We start from the raw sequence: 18,834 nt of genomic DNA, 5'->3' as shown, positions 1-18,834 counted from the left end.
CCACAATGGGAGCTCAACAATTAGAAATCCTCCGAGAGATGCGCACAAACAACGCTTCGATGAATGAACGTATTGATGCACCCTCACATGAGATGGCCACTATGCGAGCTCGTTTTCCTCCTCCCGGTCCGAATATTTGATTCTGTGTTTAGCTTTAGAACTTTGAACTAAAAGATTATTGTTTCAACATTTTGAATATTTTGGAATGTTTGATTTTGTGGATTGTTAGACTTTGGATTTGTTTGAATGTTTAAATTTATATATTTGGTTTAGTTAAATTTATTGCATCATTTAAATCATGTTAGATATATGACCAATTTTGCCATGTCACATTGTTTATGAATATTGATTATGAAACTAATGGCTAACGTTTCTCTTGATTGTGATCTTAGCAGCTTAAACTATATATAATCAATTGGCTAAATGATTTCAAAAAACCTTGTTTAAAATCTTTTACGAGTCTTTTTGATTTAACAAAAAGGGGGAGAAGTTTTAAAGTAAGGGAGAGTAATTTTTCAAAAACGTCATTTTTTATTTCAAAATCTTAAAATTACTAAAATGTTTTGTTATATCAAAAAGGGGGAGATTGTTGAAAACATTTTGATATTTCGATATAACAAATTAAGTTAAATGAATTTTAAGATTTTCCAAAAAGATTTTCTAAGTATATTCGATATAATTATTCGAATATCAAAATATTAGTCCAAATCTTTCAAATGTCATTTTTAATTCTTACTCAAGTGTAAAATTAAGTTTTAATCTTAAAATAATTTCAAAACGATTTTACAAAATATTTCGAACCATTTCAGAGCCAAAAATTCCAGATTGCTCATAGGGAACCGATTCCCCCTGAATGGTTTGGCTCCGAGAATTCCAGTATGCTCGGAGGGAACCGATTCCCCCCAGGGGGTACCGATTCCCCCCACTGTTCAACGGTCGAAATATTTGAATTTTACACTTAGGGAACCGATTCCCCCCACACTCCAAGCTGTTTTATTAATTGATTTCACACTAAGACAACTATATTATCTTCATTAATGATCCCCAACATTCAGAAGTGATTCAAGGTGTATTTAAGCAAGCGTAGAAGCCATTGATCAATAACAAGAAACATCAAGCAACTAGAATCAAGAGAGAATCAAAGAGAAAGAATCAAACCTCAAGTTTGAGCATTTCAAGCCTATTTTTAATTCAATATTCATTTTGCTTTCAAGAACACTTATTGTGCTCAATTGTATTCATGCATGAGTGTTCTTTTCTTTGTTATAGAATTGTGCAAACAATCTACCTTGTGAGGATTTCCTTGTAAGTTTGTAAATTTGTATTGTTCTCTTTGGGAGAGAGTGTTCTCAAGAATTTGGGGTATAATTCTTGAGGGTTTGTAAGGTTACTCTTTGTCCTCAAAATAAAGACAAATTAGTGAATTTGTGGAAAATCCTTAGTGTGGATAGCTAAGGTAGTGGACGTAGACATTGATTGAGAAAGTCGAACCATTATAAATCGCTGTGCAATTTCTTTCAATTTTCTGCAAAAGTTTCCACCAAAATTTTTATTGCTAATTCACCCCCTCTTGGCCGATTCCGTCAATCGATTAACTCAACAATTGGCATTAGAGCCTAACTCATTTGAAGGTTTAATCGCCTCTTGAGTCGATTCGGGAAGAGTTACATCGATAATCAAAGTCATCAATGGCCTCTACTTCAAACTTTGACTTCGGTCTCGATTCGATACCCGTCAACAAGCCTCCTTTCTTCAATGGGGCTAATTATGCCTATTGGAAAAATAAGATGATGTACTTCATTCAAGCAAGTGATATAGGAGCATGGAATGTCATAGAAGAATGATACTTCAAGCCTCTCACTCATCCAAGATTATGGAGTGAAGGAGAGACAAAAATGTTCAAGCTCAACTCTAAAGCCATCCATATCATATTTTGTGCTCTTGGACCAGAAGAATACGGAAGAGTTTCATCTTGTACAACCGCCAAAGAAATATGGGACAAACTTCAAGTCACTCATGAAGGTACCGATGAGGTAAAGAAATCTAAAATTAGTATTCTAACGCATAGCTATGAAAATTTCAGGATGAAACCAAATGAAGATATCAAAGCTATGGCAGATAGATTCTCAACGATTATCAATGGTCTCAAATCATATGGAGAGATCATTTCAAATGAAAAACTTGTGAGGAAGTTAGTCTACTCCCTCCCAAAATCATGGCAATCAAAGAAGACGACAATCATCGAGTCTAAGGATCTAACGTCCTTAACTCTTGAAGAGCTAATTGGTTCACTCCTCACTCATGAAATGATTCTTGAAGATGAGGTGGACCTTGATAAGATTGAAGAGACACCAAAGGAGAATGAGAAGAAGAAAAACATTGGGTTTGCTCTCAAATCCACAAAAAATGAGAGTGATTCGGATGAAGATGATGAGGAAATGTCATTGTTTGCCAAACGGTTCAGAAAAATGATGAGACCTTACCGAGGAAGAAAATTCAAACAAAATGAAGGCCTCAAAAATGAACCAAAAGAGAAGGACCCGATCATTTGCTATGAATGCAAAAAGTCGGGGCATGTCAAATATGATTGCCCACAATTGAAGAAAAAGGGTCAATAAAAGAATAAGCACAAGGCTCATGTGGCTACATGGAGCGATGAAGAAGGTTCCGATGAAGAGGAACAAGAGGTAGCAAACTTGTGCTTGATGGCATTCGGGGAAGATTCTAAGGTAACCTCTAACTCATCTGATTTTGATGATTTATCCTATAATGAGTTATTAGAGGAATATAATGGGTTGGCTTCGGATTATGAGAAATTGTTTTTAAAATATAAAAATGATGTTTCAAAATTGAAAAATGAAAATAAACTCATATCTAAAACCAACAACGATCTTGAAAGTAAAATCAAAGATTTGCAAATCAAACTAGAAGAGTTTGAAAAGAAAAATTTGGATTTGCAAAATTTACTTTCAAAGGTCAATGATGATCATCAAAAGAAAATTGATGATCTTAAAACTTCTTTTGATAAAGTTGGAACAAAACGTTTTGAAAATGGAGAAAATTCAAAATCCAACTTTGTTAGAAAAAGTTTTAAAAACTACAATCATAGAGGTCCCCAAATAACCTCTAATGGAAAAATCATTAGAAGTATATGGGTTCCTAAAATGCTCATTACTACTAAAGATAAGGATATCCTACACAAATGGATACCTAAGGGGACTAGGATTTTGGAAACTAATGAATATGGACCCAAAAGAATTTGGGTACCAAAAATTAGAAATTAATCTATGTTTTTAGGAAAAGGAGCATTGCTGCAAGGCATGAGAAACAAATCCAAATTCATGGTACCTTGATAGTGGATGCTCAAGATACATGACCGGAGACAAAAATCGGTTCATTGAGCTTAACGCCAAAAATGGAGGAGAAGTGACTTTTGGTGATGATTCAAAAGGTCACATTGAAGGTATTGGTACTATTGGTAATACCTCTTCCATACAAATTAAGAATGTTTTATATGTGAATGGATTAAAGCATAATCTATTAAGTATTAGTCAATTTTGTGATAAGGGATTCAATGTCATGTTTGATATTAATGGTTGTAAAGTCATTGACATTGCATCTAATCAGATTATGCTTGTTGGTCATAGAATAGGAAACATATACATGGTGCATTTAGATTCTATTGATATGACTAATTTGTGCCTAGTTGCTAAGGATGAACATGACAGTTGGTTATGGCATAGGAGACTAGGACATGCTAGTATGAGTGTTTTGCAACGACTAACTCAATGTGATTTAGTTCGAGGGTTGCCTAAGCTTAAATTTGATAATGATAAAATTTGTGATGCTTGTGCTAAAGGAAAACAAAAGCGAGTTTCTTTTAAATCCATTAATGACGTATCAACTAGTAGAGTATTACAATTGATCCATATAGATCTTTTTGGGCCAACTAGGACTACTAGCTTGGGTGGAAAACAATATGCATTTGTCTTGGTAGATGACTATTCTAGATATAATTGGGTTATATTCTTAAGTACTAAAGATGAAGCATTAGAAAAATTCATCACGTTTTCAAAAGTAATCCAAAACGATAAAGGTTACTCTATAACTAGTGTTAGGAGTGATCATGGCACTGAATTTGAAAATCTTGGATTTACTGAGTTTTGTAATTCTAATGGTATTAGTCACAACATTTCAGCACCTAGAACCCCTCAACAAAATGGAGTTGTTGAGAGGAAAAATCGAACTTTAGAAGAAATGGCTAGAACCATGCTTTGTGAAAATAATTTGCCAAAATATTTTTGGGTGGAAGCCACAAATACCGCTTGTTATATTGTAAATCGAGTAATGATTAGGCCTATTTTAAAGAAAACTCCATATGAAATTTTCAAAAATAAAAAGCCTAACATGAGCTATTTTCATCCTTTTGGATGTAAATGTTTTGTTTTAAACAACAGTAAAGAAAACCTTGGCAAATTTGATGCTAAAAGTGATTAAGGAATTTTTCTGGGTTATTCCTTAAATTCTAAAGCTTTTCGAGTATTTAATAAAAGAAATTTAGTTGTAGAAGAGTCTATACATGTTGTTTTCGATGATAATCCCCTTCCGAGGAAGGATTCTTGTATGAATGATGATGTAGGTATTATAAATACAAATAAAGTTAGACATGACGTTGAAGAACCATCATCAAATGAAGAAACAAAAGATGAGGTAACTCATGATCCTCTTGAGAATCCAACCATTGAAGAAAGGGAAGTATCTTATCCAAGAGAGTACAACTATGTCAAGGATGGTGAGATTATAGGTGATCCATCCAAAGGGGTAACAACTCGATCTTCTCTTAGAAATATTTGTAATTATGTTGCATTTATTTCATGCATAGAGCCTAAGAATATTAAAGAAGCATTAAAAGATGAACATTGGATTATGACTATGCAAGAAGAATTAAATCAATTTGAGAGAAGTAAAGTATGGACATTAGTTGAAAGGCCTAGTAATAAATCTACTGTAGGTACTAGATGGGTATTTAGGAATAAGCTTGATGAGAGTGGTAATATAATGAGAAACAAGGCTAGACTTGTTGCTCAAGGGTATACTCAAGAAGAGGGCATAGACTATGATGAAACATATGCTCCCGTAGCTAGGATGGAAGCAATTAGAATGTTATTAGCATTTGCATGTTTTCATGAATTTAAATTATATCAAATGGATGTTAAAAGTGCATTTTTAAATGGTTTTATAAAGGAAGAAGTGTATGTGGAACAACCTCCAGGTTTTGAAGATTCAAAATTTCTGGATCATGTTCTTAAGTTGACAAAAAGGCTTTATGGTTTAAAACAAGCTCCTAGAGCTTGGTATGAAAGACTGACAATTTTTTTAATTGAAAAAGGTTTTTCAAAAGTGAAGGTTGACATTACATTATTTTTAAAGCATAAAGGTAAAGATTTATGTTAATTTTTAGTGTTAATTATAAACATATCAGCTATGAAAAATGTAAAAGATTTTTTAGTCAACATACGTTTATTGATCTTACAAAATAAATAAAAAAATCGCCCGTTAAATAATATAGTTTTTCCATCATTTTTGTTTATAGGTTTTTATATGTCAAATTGATAAAATAAAATTGTAAACACAAAGGAAAAACTTTTTGAACTTTTATAGATGTCATATTAGAAATTAATCATAAAATTAAAAAAATAAGAGAAAAAAAATCTAGATTTTCAAATAAAGTTAGTACATAGACTCAATTCCGTAAAAATATATGGACTAAATTTTAGTTTTAAAATAATATTAAAATCATATTTTATTGATATTTTAGAAAAAATACATATCTAGGTATGGTTCATAAATAAATAAAAGTAAAGAAATTAAAATTTAATCTGAATAACATTTAAAATGAGAAGGGTTTAATTTTGAATTAAACTAAGATTTAGGCCCTTTCACCTTCCGTTTAATTTTGTCCTTGAATAGTAACTTAATTTATTCATGTTTGATTCCTGATTTTAATGTTTAATAAGACTTTACATATTTCACCGAGAGGAATAAATTTATTATTGTTGAATTCAAAATATCAATTCATAACAATTTATATATATTCTACAAATATAACTATTCGAACTTAAATTTTTTATAAAAAAAATATTTTTTACTATTCAAATTTTATATCGACATATAAAACCATTTTACGAATATGGTATATAAATTCGAGAATAGAAATGTTGGCATGTGAGAAGATAGAGTAAGAAATGACATATTGATGTTTATGTTAATCTCATAGCTCATCGTTGCCTCATTCAGCTGTTGAAGGGACAATTAACGACGGACGTATGTTTATTTTAGAGTGTGTATGTGTTTATCTTGAAATCAAACTTTCTTTATATTAATTTTTTATTTTATTAATAGTCTCTATCCTTAAATTTTATTTATATCTATCTCATAAAAAATATTATTAATATATATATATTAACTTTAAAAAATATTTTTAAATCTGTTACTACTTATTATTACTCAACTAACCGTCTTTAAGAAAAACTCAAAGTTGTTTCTTTTGTGGTCTGAAAAGCGTTTTCTAATTTTTATAATCATTGGTTTATGAGTTTTTCTAACCAAAACAAATACATTTTGTTTTTTCTAATTTAACATTTTTATTAAAATAATATTATTTTATACTGTATAAGATAAAGATGTCAGTCTTATTTTAGAAAAGTTGTTGATTAGGTAAATATTTATCTTATATAACACTAATGATCAACATCGAATATTATCTTATTGATGAAATAAAAATATAAAATTTTTAAAAATAAATAAATGAATTGCAGTTTGATTTTTTTTTATAATCATATGTTTATGAATTGTTGTAAATAAAAATATATTATTTGAACAAAGCATGTATTGAAAATATAAAGTACAAATGAATAGTTTTATTATTTTGTAGATCTATGAAAGTATGTATATGTCATCCTTTACAATCATCACAGACATATAAACATGCAGCTATGGAGTGGGAACAAAAATACTTGATTATTTGAAAGAACATGCAGTCGTACCATTGATCTTGCAAATTCACTTTATATGAGTCGATGATTATATATGCTAGAGGTTGTGTCGTCTCCGTAATACAAAAATTATAATTTCTTCAGCAACAAAAAAAAAAAACCCTAAACGAATATTATATTTAGTTGTGTCATCTCTACAACAAACTTTAAACATGATAACACTTTATTAATTTAAATTTTTAAAATAATAATTTATCTAAAGATGAGAACGAGATTCCGATTTTACATGTTTTCACTTGGTCATATTTTATGAAGTTATTTGAAAGATTATATGAAATTTCCTGAAAGAGAAAGTCTTGTGATGAAAAATATTTGACGTGAAATGATAGTATGATTCTTCTCTACATGTTTAAAGATAGTTATTAGATTTAATTGCATCACATGTCCCCAAATTATAACTCTCATTTTTAAATTATTCTTTAAACTTTTGATTATTTCAATTTCATCCCTAAACTATGACCCTTTTTCTAAATTGATCCCTAAACTTTTGAATCTTCTAATTTCATCCCCAAATTCATCCGGATATTTAATTAGTTTCAACATAGTTTAACCTAATTTTTTTCCAAACATGTAATAATATAACTTGGCCTAACGATTCTACTAACGATGGATGTGATTACTTTATGCATATAATTTGGGATAAAATTGGAATGCTCAAAAAGTTTGAGGATGAAATTGAAATGTTCAAAAGTTTGAGGACTAATTTAAAATGATAGTCATAGTTCAGGGATGAAATTAAAATATTGAAAAGTTTAGGGATAATTTAAAATGATATTTGAGAAAATATGATGCAATTAACTCTAATTACTCTCCGTTACCTCTCTATTTTATCGAATAAAAAAATAATTATTATAACGTCTCTCTTTATAATTTTTTAATAAAAATGACAAAAAAAATATTTGTTTTGGGTTGAAAATGAATTTTAATTCAAAAATTCGAATTGGATAAAAAATCATCAAATACCAGGTCAAACCAAATTCTGATAAAAAAAAATAGATTTTACGATAGGATACAGATAAAAAAAATCAGCTCTACCGAATCTATACCGTCCCTGAATACATTCAGTAAAATAAGTAAATAAATATAATACGGACGTACGTATAATACCGTAAATCAAACAAACTCTTCTCCCAGTGGCTATTTCATATAACTCGTCCCATCCGACTCACTATTTTTTTGGTAGTAAATTAGCAGTTTTATATTTTTCTTCCAGGGTGGACTTCAGGTAATTCTATGTTCAACAATCTCAGGCTGTCTCAGCTACATTAAAATAAAAATAAACAAAATTATGTATATATTATTTCTCCTTGTTGTTTCTGTATTTGGCAGTTGGATTTTGATTGGTAAATGAACAAGTAAGACTAGCAGCTTCAAGTTTTACTCGGTCATATTCGTATTTGAATTTGATTCTTTCAATTTGTATATCTACTTAGAAGAAAAAATATATTAAACAAAGAATGAGAAAGAAGAGTCAAGGGGTTTTGGTAGAAATTTGTCTTCTTTTCTTCATTGTCAACATCGCTATATATTTTTCATTTTGAATGCACTTTCCTGGAACCATCCTTTAATGGGTGTCATTTCATTTGTTGGAATTTTAGTTTGAATTCTCCTTTTTTTCTTTTTTGTTGGTTATTTGATATGTTAAGCGAAGAAGAAAAAGACCGGCATGCCAAGGCAGCTGCCGGTGTTGCTGCTCGTAAGCCGTATCTGCGGTCGGTCTCTTGGAACGACCGTTCACCGGGAAAGCCTCACCCTAAACCGCCTATGAACGCGAAGGGGAGGTCTTGTTTGCCTCCGCTATCTATAACAAGAAGGCCGGTAGAAGAGTGGCCGAAAGCCGGTTCCGATGATCTCGGTGTTTGGCCTAATCCCCAGACTCCGAGGGCATCGGTTAAGCCCCTTGACAATCCTGGTTCCAATAGGGAGTTTCTGTTGAGGAAAGATAAGCTGGCTTTCTTTGATAAAGAGTGTTCCAGGATAGCTGAACATGTTTATTTAGGGAGTGATGCTGTTGCTAAGAACAGGGAAATCCTGAGGACAAATGGGATTACTCATGTTTTAAACTGCGTTGGCTTCGTTTGTCCCGAGTATTTCAAGCATGATCTTGTTTACAAAACACTTTGGTTACAAGATACCCCGTCCGAGGACATCACCAGCATTCTCTATGATGTTTTCGATTACTTTGAAGATGTACGGGAGCAAGGCGGGAAGGTGCTGGTGCACTGCTGCCAGGGGGTTTCGAGATCGTCTTCTCTGGTTATTGCGTATCTCATGTGGAGGGAAGGCCAGAGCTTCGAGGATGCGTTTCAGTATGTGAAGGCGGCTCGAGGGGTGACGAATCCGAATACAGGGTTTGCCTTCCAACTTTTGCAGTGCCAGAAGAGGGTTCATGCTGTCCCTGCTAGCCCGAATTCTGTGCTTAGGATGTATAGGATGGCTCCACATTCCCCGTATGACGCTCTTCATCTTGTGCCGAAAATGGTAGATCATCCAAGTAAACACGCACTCGACTCTCGTGGGGCGTTTGTTGTGCATGTTCCCTGTGCTGTTTACGTTTGGGTTGGAAAGAGATGCAGCTATGTGATGTCGAATAGCGCTGCATCGGCTGCCAATCAGGTTATTCGGTATGAACAGGCAAAAGATCCCTTTTTAACTGTGAGAGAAGGGGATGAGCCTTTGGAATTCTGGGATGCCCTTGCTAGTGGACAGCTCTCGGCAGATGGTTGCAACAGCGCAGAGGGCAGGAAGGTAGTTAAGTTGGCTTCCAAGGATGACACGGTTGCAGTAAGCGAAATTTATGTCGGTCAAAGGAAGGTAGATGATTATGATTTGGATTTTGAACTTTACCATAAAGCTCTTGCTGGTGGAGTTGTTCCACCTTTTTCGGTGTCGAACACGGAATCTGAAACTTGCCTTCCTGCGAGAGAAAATGGATGGGGTAGGCTAAGACAGAAGTTTGCTAGTGGAATCATGAAAGAGTTTGTAAAATCATCCAAACTGGGTTGTAACTTGACTCCAGTCAATGATAGATCAGATGTGGTTATAGACACTTGTAAGGACAAGGAAAATACTGTTTCGTTTTCATCTCCATCGTCATCGTCGATCATTCCATGTGGTTCACCAGATTCCTTTGATTGTTCCCCATATCGCAACTTGATTCAGAGTAAAGATCCTTGTGATGAAGAAGAACAGTCATCGTCGATCATTCCATGTGGTTCACCAGATTCCATTGATTGTTCCCCATATCGCAACTTGATTCAGAGTAAAGATCCTTGTGATGAAGAAGAACAGTTAGTCACTCCTTTCGGTTCTCCATTGGAACCGAGTTCTCCTTGCGGTTCACCGAATTCCTTTTCTTGTTTTGCAGCCAGCAGCTCGAAATTCAGTTCCAAATCTCCTTCACTTTCACCTTCAACATCTGACTATGCCAGTTCGTTTACTTTTTCACCCTCATCCTCGAATTGGTCTTCTCAACAGCCTTCGCCTTCTGGCCTGGAAGCCACTGATCTGTCTTCAATCAAACATTCCTCAACAGTGAATTCTTTTTTACCATATAAAGAAAGTTTCCCATCATTGAAAAAGTCGTTTTCTTCCGGTCTTACTTTCAGAGTCGAAAATCCTTGCCTGCCCTGTAAAGGTACTTCACCCTCACTTGCAGAGCGCAGGGGGAGTCATCCTCCACCACGCATGTGGTTACCATCAGCGGATGCACCAGTCCCTCGTAAACTCGTAAAGTCTTGGTCCTTTTCTCTGCCCGACTTGGATGATACTATAATGAATGACCTAGATCGTACTGAATATGAACCTGAGGATAATAGAGAAGAGTTAATGTTAGATGTTGAAGCTGTTGCTAGTATCGAGTCACATAGTCGAACTGAACATAAAAAGGAATATGGAGAATTTCATGCTCAACCTACCGGAGTAATCACTTCGGCTCTGCATCAGTTGTATCAGTGGCCTTCACTCAATAACGTCAAGATGGATCGATCTCACATCCTCGAGTCCACAGCAACATATATGTTGTTGGCTTCCGAATCGAGCTCGGGTGTAAGTGACCATTCTAGTGTTTTATATGTCTGGCTAGGCCGTAAAGTGGGGAGTGAAGAAGAGCAGAGTCAACTTTTAAGCTGTGATGGCACACACAGGGACTGGGAATCTATCGGGCGCGACTTTCTTAATAAAATGGATTTTCCTCTCAATGCCTCTATACAGGTAGGTTGGTTTACTGTTTTACTGCCATGGTTTCATGTTATTACCTAATGTGTATGAGCTAGACAAGTAAATTTAACGGGGATATTTTACTCGACATGCAGATAGTTCGAGAAGGCGAGGAGCCGGAGCAGTTCCTGAACCTTTTCGACAGTTTTATCATTCCGAAAGGCTGAACTGGTCTACCATGATGTGAGGTCTCTTTGAAGGGGTTGGTAATGATCTTTCTCGAACACCCTAGACGAATGTAGGAAATGTAGAAATTGCAGCCCAGGCAGTGTAATGTGATTGCTATCTGCTTGTTCAGCGTATGTCAATAACAACGGAGGTATTTGTTTAACAAAACATGTAAAGAAATCAAAGCCCTGTTGTACACTAGTGATATAGGAACTGGAAATAAATGCTCAAGTTGCAATAAGTAGTTTTGAGATCATATCTCTTCAGTTGCAGTGAAGTTGTTCCTTTGTTGTTTGTATAGGAACGTGTCTCCTTTATTTGCATTATCTACCAAAATAGAACATAAATTTGAGGTGATTGTTTAATAAAACATATAAAACTGGATTAAATCAAGAGTTTCCAGCAAGTTGCCTGTCTAACAGCAAAAAATACAGAACTCATTACCTTTTGATGGCACCTGAAACATTTGTTTACATGGGAAAGCAAAAGCGAAAGCCAAACAAAATTGCCTTACTCTCCTCTTTCGAAGGTTCAAAAACAGAGGAAATACACCTAAAACTGATGCTGGTGCTATTCTTCAGATCCCATTCTGAGCTTTTAAGGCCATAGAGGGGCCAAGGGCACTGCATCTCAGGGGCCTATATGACCAGGTGCTCCTACCTGAAATATCTGATTGACTCCAACCATCCTCTTTAGAGAGCTCTGCCTTCTTTGCACTCAAACCCTCGCTAATTTCGTCCCATACATTTACTGCACCATTAGAAAAATATGAAAACGTTATGTGAGTTGTCGATTCAATAACCTGATATTTAACACGATGAGAATTATCCATACCTTGTGCAGGAGGTGTGGCTGAGGCAGAGGCCACTTGTTACCATTTGATTGTCTTGTTAAAACATCCTGATCCTGTGCAAAATTCTCATTGCTGCTATCAGCAATTGCTTTTGTGGTATTCAGATTTCCATGCTTGACAAGGTGGACATCAATTAGAGAGGAATAATCAATCTGGAGAAAATAAAGAAAAAAAAAACGCTTCTCTTGTTAGCTTTCTGCACTCCGGAAGAAAGCACAAAAGCAACAAAAACAAAACAGCAGCTAGATCTCAGCCCTGGTATGTATTTTTGCAACAGATGAATTACAGGATATGTGAATCCTACGATGCTGTAGTTCTATAATTAAATGCATTCCTGATCCAGTAACTTTGAATGAGAGTTTGACTTGTCCAAATAGTCATTCAACATGCATGAAAATTTTCCATAAGAATCACTATAACGCATGAGAAAACATGTAGCACGCTGACTACCTGCTTCACAGGCTACAATATATAAGTTGTCAAAAGAACAGAGTACACAGATTAACAAAGGAATTATCAACATGAATGGAAATTTTTCAAAAGCGTAACTATAATATTTGAGAGAACATGTTGCACAATGCAAGGCGAAGGATTCGACAAGTCTCTGAATACTGTTACCTATTTCAGAGGCACAGGGAAACAAAAGAATCCCTGATCAAATAAGGAATATATAATTCCAGTCGCATATCTCTAATGACTCATCTTCTCCGTACAGAGATGTATCTGGTAGTTCAGAAACCTCCTGATCTATTTTCTTCTCCGAAGCATTTGGATATCCTGGCACTGGTAATAGCTTTATCCTGCTGGATTCAGCGTCATATTGTGATATTTCTCCAACCTATAAGCATAATTATGTAAACACAAAATTCAATGCCAATAAGATTAGGAACAATAAAACAACTAAAATTAGAAAAGAGCATTACTCGGAAGGAGCAAAGCTCATGGGTCCAAGTTGATGATAGCTCAACTAAACGATATGCAACTAAATCTCCCTCCTGCAAAAATATATATTTAAAAAAAGGAAAAAATGCTTCTATCCCTGAAGAATATTAATACAAAATAAATATATGGAAAAAAAACAAAATATACCTTAGGCAAGCCAGAATAGGGTGTAAGCTTATCAAAGTCCATGTCAATCAGTCACAGTGGCGTTTTCTTTAACGTCCACCATTTCAGAACTCAATTGGCTAAAACCGTCACCATTCCATTTCATACAAGGAGTTTTCTCCATACCCCATTTTTTACCCTTCTTCTTGCTGGTTATTCCATTCCATTGAAAGGTTTTCTGAAAAGAAAGGAAATATGTAAAGAAGAAATACAGAAAAGCTAGTAGGATATAACCAAAATAACACCTTCACCTCGAACCAACCCCTCCCTCCCCTTCCCTTCTTTTAAGATATGATCACCATATAATGGAAATAATCTCTGTGCCACCCTAACTCTGACCCCCAATTCCCTCGATACTACACCTCCTCAAAGCAATTTCACGAAAAAGGGGAAAAAGGGAGAGAGACGTGGCAAAGTTCACAAACTACAAAAGAAGAGCATACCACTGAAATCTGACTTTCTTGGACAGCTTGCTCTGCATCTTCGGGAAAACAAGAACACAGGTCAGACTGATTGTAAATCATTTCTCAAGCTTTATGTTGTAAATCCAGATTGCTGATCACTAATATCACCCAGCTAAGTCTCGAGAACTAGAAAGAGAGAGAAACAAGACCTTCTTCAAAGGGCTCAAAGCGAATATGTCCTGGCCTTACTAATATTGGTAACACATTATCCTTGACATCATTATTGCTGATTGGATGTCCACAGTCTTCTGAAATTTTGATATTTTCTTTTGAAGGTGATTACTGGTCGTCTTTTTCATGCAGCTGCAAATCAGATCAAACATAATTATCATCGAAGTCAATGATGTAGGAGTTTCTTTTTTCTAAAGGTATATAACAAACCATACATATGCTTCATTAGTTTACAGATTTTATGGCTTACCAAACAGTGTAAGAAATATCACACACAAATGTCTGCATGCACTCATGTACTAGAATATGTAACTTGTAACCTTTACTCTTCATCTTACTATAAACAAGAAATCACACCAACTCTCAATTACGTCCATGTATAGTATGCTCATAATCATATAAAACCAAAGAAAGCGTATTAATTGTCCATCAATCTATGGTATGCAAGCAAATTCTGAATTGTCAACTTTAATCATTTATACGTAGGCATTATTTCTTTATTGCTAGAACCGCTTGTCCAAAGATAAAAAATCTTGACCTTAAAAGGCCCAAAATAACTTTACGAAATTTCTAAAGACTATATTACCTAAAGTCCTTTTCAATTTTAGCCTGCTCCCTCAACCATCTCCTTTTAGCCTTTTTACGCCGTGCACTTCTACTAGGAAGCTGGACGGTAAGAAATAAAACGGAAGGATTGGATGTGTTAGAACTGGAATATGGGATAAAGCAAAAAGGCCACCAAGATCAGTTGACAAAACTGAAAGTTACGATATTATCAAGCAATTAAGAAAGTACAATTCTAAATTCTGAGCCAGGAACATTAATTATCAACATCTAACTATGTTACGTGACATGGATGCATGCATTAGGTAGCTGCATGGCTTGGGTTTATTGATCTTACCAACAATGACACTGACTCTTCATGGACACATGTTCATAAATCAATTTTCTAAGAGACACGATACCATCTCCGACATTGATGAAACTTACAAGAAACTCCTAATTCATTCCATTCAAAACAATAAAGTCAATAAATAACCTTTTTAACTTCAGTAGTTGTCGTAGGTTCATCAGCACTCTCTTTATCGGTGTTTTGAAGCTGGGAGGACCTGTAAAGCAGAAACAAGCAAATGAAGAAATACCAGTCAACAAGGCTGAAAGAGAATTATTTTGCACAAACGATGAACCAAAACCAAAATAAGGTATATAAATTCCAAACATTATTTAAATCTCTCTTTCTCCCGTAAGATATGTTGTAATCACCTACATTGTCAAGACAGATATTACCTCCCCAACTTGGTTTCATCATCAGTACTTTCATCAATTTCAGGGCCACTTGAGTTCTCTGGTTCTCCCTGTATGTCAACTGCCTTGTCCTTCTCAACAACCTTTTCATTGGCGACAACCTTTTGTTTATGAGAGCTTTTTCTTTTCTTTGGATGAACATCAATTCCATCATCTCCAGAAACCGGAGATTTCTCAGCACCAGCCAATTTGCTTTTATTCTTCCTGAAAATAAATGTAACATACTGTCAAAACTAAAAATGATAAGCAATTACTAGTGCAGGCACCTGACAAACCAAGTAAAATAAGAAGGTTTAATGTGATTGTATAAAGTAACTTGCCTCGAACGGGGAAGTTTATCCCGAGCCTTTCTTTTCTTCTAAACAATATTTTTGATAGGAGTGCTTTCAATTTGAGGCTGATTCTCCAATGATACACGTTATTGTTCATCTTCTTCCGATTTGCTTTCATATCCCCCAGTTTCCTTATCAAATTCGGCATTAGCTAGAAGCTTGACACCCGTATCCACAGGCAGTCGTTCTACAATTTCGAAATCTTCCAAAGAATTAAAATCATTAGCAGCCTTGATAATCTCAGTCGTTTTCCTTCCTTTCTTCTTCACACTGTTTTCATAATAAACAAAGAGTAACTATACAAAATAAAGCATGCACAAATTACAAGAGTAAAAAACACTAACCTGACTATATCTTTATCTTTTAAAATACTAGCCGATTCGAAAGGAGGCAAAGCGAAGCCATCCATCTGCAATGAAAAATTAATAGCGTGACAAGGCAATATATGACAGTGTGAGATGGATAGAGAGACTTGCGCAGAGGATGAGGCCGTTCGGGCAAGATTTACGGAGGTCGAAAATGCAGAGAAGATCAGAGGTAAGATCGAAGATTGTTTGATGCTGGGGTTTAAGGAGAAACCAGCTTCGTTTTAGGCCTTGTTTCTCCTGCGACTTGCTGAGAATGTACGGATCATCGAACACCAAACGGAGTCTTGCCGTCTCCATTTCCGATGACTGAGGAATTGCAGAGAAATAAGAAATGTGAACTTTGCTAATTTGGCCACCGTTGCATAAACCCTCTGCCGGGGTTTGGCGGTTTTTCTATTGTGAGTTAGCGACTTTCGAGTTATGAATGATTGATTGCCACAGAGGAGATGTTCCGACGTCTAGAAATTATAATTTTTTTATTTTAATAAATATAATTATTTTTGTGTGAATGAAGGTTCGATCCATACCTTCTCGGTTAACAGTGCTTACGTTCATCGATCTTTAAAAAATAGTTGGCAACCTACTAATCCGATTTGGAAAACAATTTGGAATCTAAAAATTCCTGAGAGACTTCGTGGCTTGCTGTGCAGAATCAACTTCTGTCTAATGCCAACCGAGCTGATTGTCACCTCACCATTGATGCCCTTATCATGTTTGTGGTGCTCATGAGGAATCTCTAATCCATATTTTTCGAGATTTCTCAGCTATTCGCAGCCTCTGGACTGCTCTCCCTCAAGAGCTTATTGTAAATGATTTTTTCCAATTACCTTTGCAAGCTTGGATCCTTCATGGGATCTCCTGCAATCGCCTCTGCCATGCAACTTATGGTTCTTGGTGTCGCTGGTTCGCCTCCATTATCTGGCAATGCTGGAAAAGAAGAAATGGCTTAGTTTTCTGTAATAGCAAGATGGATATTCAAGCTCTTCTACAACAAAGTTTATATTGGACTAAACTCTGTAATCATTCTGCGGATCCCAACTTATTGAACTCTCTCCATTGCCGGAGTTGATATCTTGGCAACCTCCTAACCCCGGATGGATCAGCATTAATATTGACGCTGCTGTCTCTTGTATTACAGCCTATGGTTCTATAGGAGGTTGTATTAGAGATCATGAAGGCCACAACATTATGTCGTTTTCGAGGAATCTAAGCATATCCTCCGTCCTCAATGCCGAATTATGGAGTGTTTTCGAGGGTCTGCATCTCGCCTGGGATCATGGTTTTGAACGTATCATTATTCAGAATGATAATGCGGATACGATAAAGCTTCTTTCTCCACCTTCCAACAAGAGTCCTTTTACCGTTGTACGTGCAATCGCTGCTCTCTATGACAAATCTTGGTCGATAGAATTCAAGCTCATCAGACGCGAAGGCAATACGGTTGTTGATTTTATGATAAAATCATATTTTAATGATGTATATTGATACTGACATTACTTTCAAGCACTTGCTCCATAGCATAAAATAAACGGAGAGTTGATCCACAAAATACAACTGAAATGATTTTGAGATAAGATTTTATCATATCTCAATCAACAAGTCAACATCCAGTTTAAATTGTCGTCATTTTTTAACGGAAAAATACGAGTTTGAAACATATGAATAGTCAGGTGACCATTTTATAACTTTTAATAGTCAGGGAACTAAAAAAACAACCCATATAATCAGGAGATTATTTTGTAACTTTTAATAGTCGATTGACTCAACAAATTAACACCTCATACCCAGGGGACCATTTGTGTACTTTACCGTTAAAGTAATTTGTTTTAATCGATCTAAATGCTTAATGATATAAAAGCATAAAGTCAGTCGATATAAACACTTAAGTTAGAACAAAATCGAACCGGTCTCATCCTATTATTGGTAACGTGAAGTTAGAACAAAATTTCTCGTCACTACAGCAAATGTGTTCTGTAGCGGCCTTTTTTTGCGGCATTTTAGGGTAAATGCCACAAAATTTAAGCATGTAGCGGCGTTTACAATCCAAACGCTACAAAATGATACTTTAGCGGCGTTTTTTCAAGAAACACCGTAATAGAGTGGAAATATAGCGGCGTTTGTAGATCAAACGCCGGAACAGGGTCGTTTATAGTGGCGTTTTTCTAACAAACGCGCAACAGAGTGGTAATTTAGCGGCGTTTATCAAACAAACGCCGCTGTAGAGTAATAATTTAGCGGCGTTTGTGTAAAAACGCCGCAATAGAGTAATAATTTAGCGGCGTTTATAGTAAAAACGTCGCAATATGTTTGTTTATAGTGGCATTTTTATAAAAACGCCGCAAAAACATGTACTATGATTGCTTTTTTTAAAAAATGCCTCCAAATGGTCAATATATGCTTTACTCTTCTCTCCTGCATGATCCTTAAAATTATTTCAATGATCCTTCCCTAAAAGGGATTTCTCTAGTACAACAATGACCCTCAGACGATTCCAGGCGACGTCATCTTCTGTCTGTCCTGGCGACCAAATCGGCCCTCTCACCGACGAACAATTATCTCACGATTGCACGGTTTGATCCCTTCTCTCACTACTGAACTTTTTCATTTAATTTTTCTTGGTATTCTGAAAATGGGGAAACCCAGAAAGCTAACGTAATGGAGAAAAATAAAAGCTTTCGAATAGGAAAAGAATATATACATATTTTTTTATTGGTTTACTGCTAATTGGGAGCATTGTTTTTCTACTTTCAAATAGAAGAATAATAGCTTCCGAATAGGAAATTAATAGCTTTT

The 18,834-nt window shown here is 35.2% G+C and overlaps 3 protein-coding genes and 1 long non-coding RNA gene across 7 annotated transcripts; 1 reads left to right on the top strand and 3 right to left on the bottom strand.

Moving 5' to 3' along the window:
• Positions 1-8,485: 8,485 nt before the first annotated feature.
• On the top strand, positions 8,486-11,676 carry LOC120134401 (protein-tyrosine-phosphatase MKP1-like). 4 transcript variants are annotated; one of them, XM_039150832.1, is made up of 4 exons: positions 8,487-9,807; positions 9,841-10,156; positions 10,211-11,267; positions 11,369-11,676. In XM_039150832.1, the coding sequence occupies exons 1-4, from the start codon at positions 8,694-8,696 to the stop codon at positions 11,438-11,440; spliced, it is 2,559 nt and encodes an 852-aa protein (XP_039006763.1). In that variant the 5' UTR covers positions 8,487-8,693; the 3' UTR covers positions 11,441-11,676. The 4 variants fall into 4 exon arrangements, with proteins under 4 accessions (XP_039006764.1, XP_039006763.1, XP_039006765.1 ...); XM_039150833.1 differs by having other exon boundaries at positions 8,486-10,156; positions 10,211-11,266; positions 11,360-11,676; XM_039150834.1 differs by having other exon boundaries at positions 8,487-10,156; positions 10,310-11,267.
• Positions 11,677-12,018: 342 nt separating this feature from the next.
• Positions 12,019-13,425, bottom strand: LOC120134293 (coilin-like). The gene is made up of 7 exons (XM_039150742.1): positions 13,384-13,425; positions 13,218-13,289; positions 13,034-13,132; positions 12,862-12,912; positions 12,745-12,756; positions 12,317-12,446; positions 12,019-12,191 (listed from the first exon to the last, which is right to left on the bottom strand). The coding sequence occupies exons 1-7, from the start codon at positions 13,423-13,425 to the stop codon at positions 12,019-12,021; spliced, it is 579 nt and encodes a 192-aa protein (XP_039006673.1).
• A 112-nt stretch (positions 13,426-13,537) lies between these two features.
• On the bottom strand, positions 13,538-14,233 carry LOC120134066. The gene is made up of 3 exons (XR_005517147.1): positions 14,015-14,233; positions 13,845-13,882; positions 13,538-13,579 (listed from the first exon to the last, which is right to left on the bottom strand). It is a non-coding gene; the product is annotated as an uncharacterized LOC120134066 (long non-coding RNA).
• A 420-nt stretch (positions 14,234-14,653) lies between these two features.
• On the bottom strand, positions 14,654-15,770 carry LOC120134292. The gene is made up of 4 exons (XM_039150741.1): positions 15,662-15,770; positions 15,324-15,545; positions 15,076-15,145; positions 14,654-14,702 (listed from the first exon to the last, which is right to left on the bottom strand). The coding sequence occupies exons 1-4, from the start codon at positions 15,768-15,770 to the stop codon at positions 14,654-14,656; spliced, it is 450 nt and encodes a 149-aa protein (XP_039006672.1).
• Between the last annotated feature and the right edge of the window lie 3,064 nt (positions 15,771-18,834).

Source organism: Hibiscus syriacus, unplaced genomic scaffold, assembly GCF_006381635.1.
Source record: "Hibiscus syriacus cultivar Baekdansim isolate YM2019G1 unplaced genomic scaffold, ASM638163v2 tig00110597_pilon, whole genome shotgun sequence".
In the NCBI taxonomy this organism is placed as follows: domain Eukaryota; kingdom Viridiplantae; phylum Streptophyta; class Magnoliopsida; order Malvales; family Malvaceae; genus Hibiscus; species Hibiscus syriacus.
This window is presented reverse-complemented; position numbering and strand designations above follow the sequence as displayed.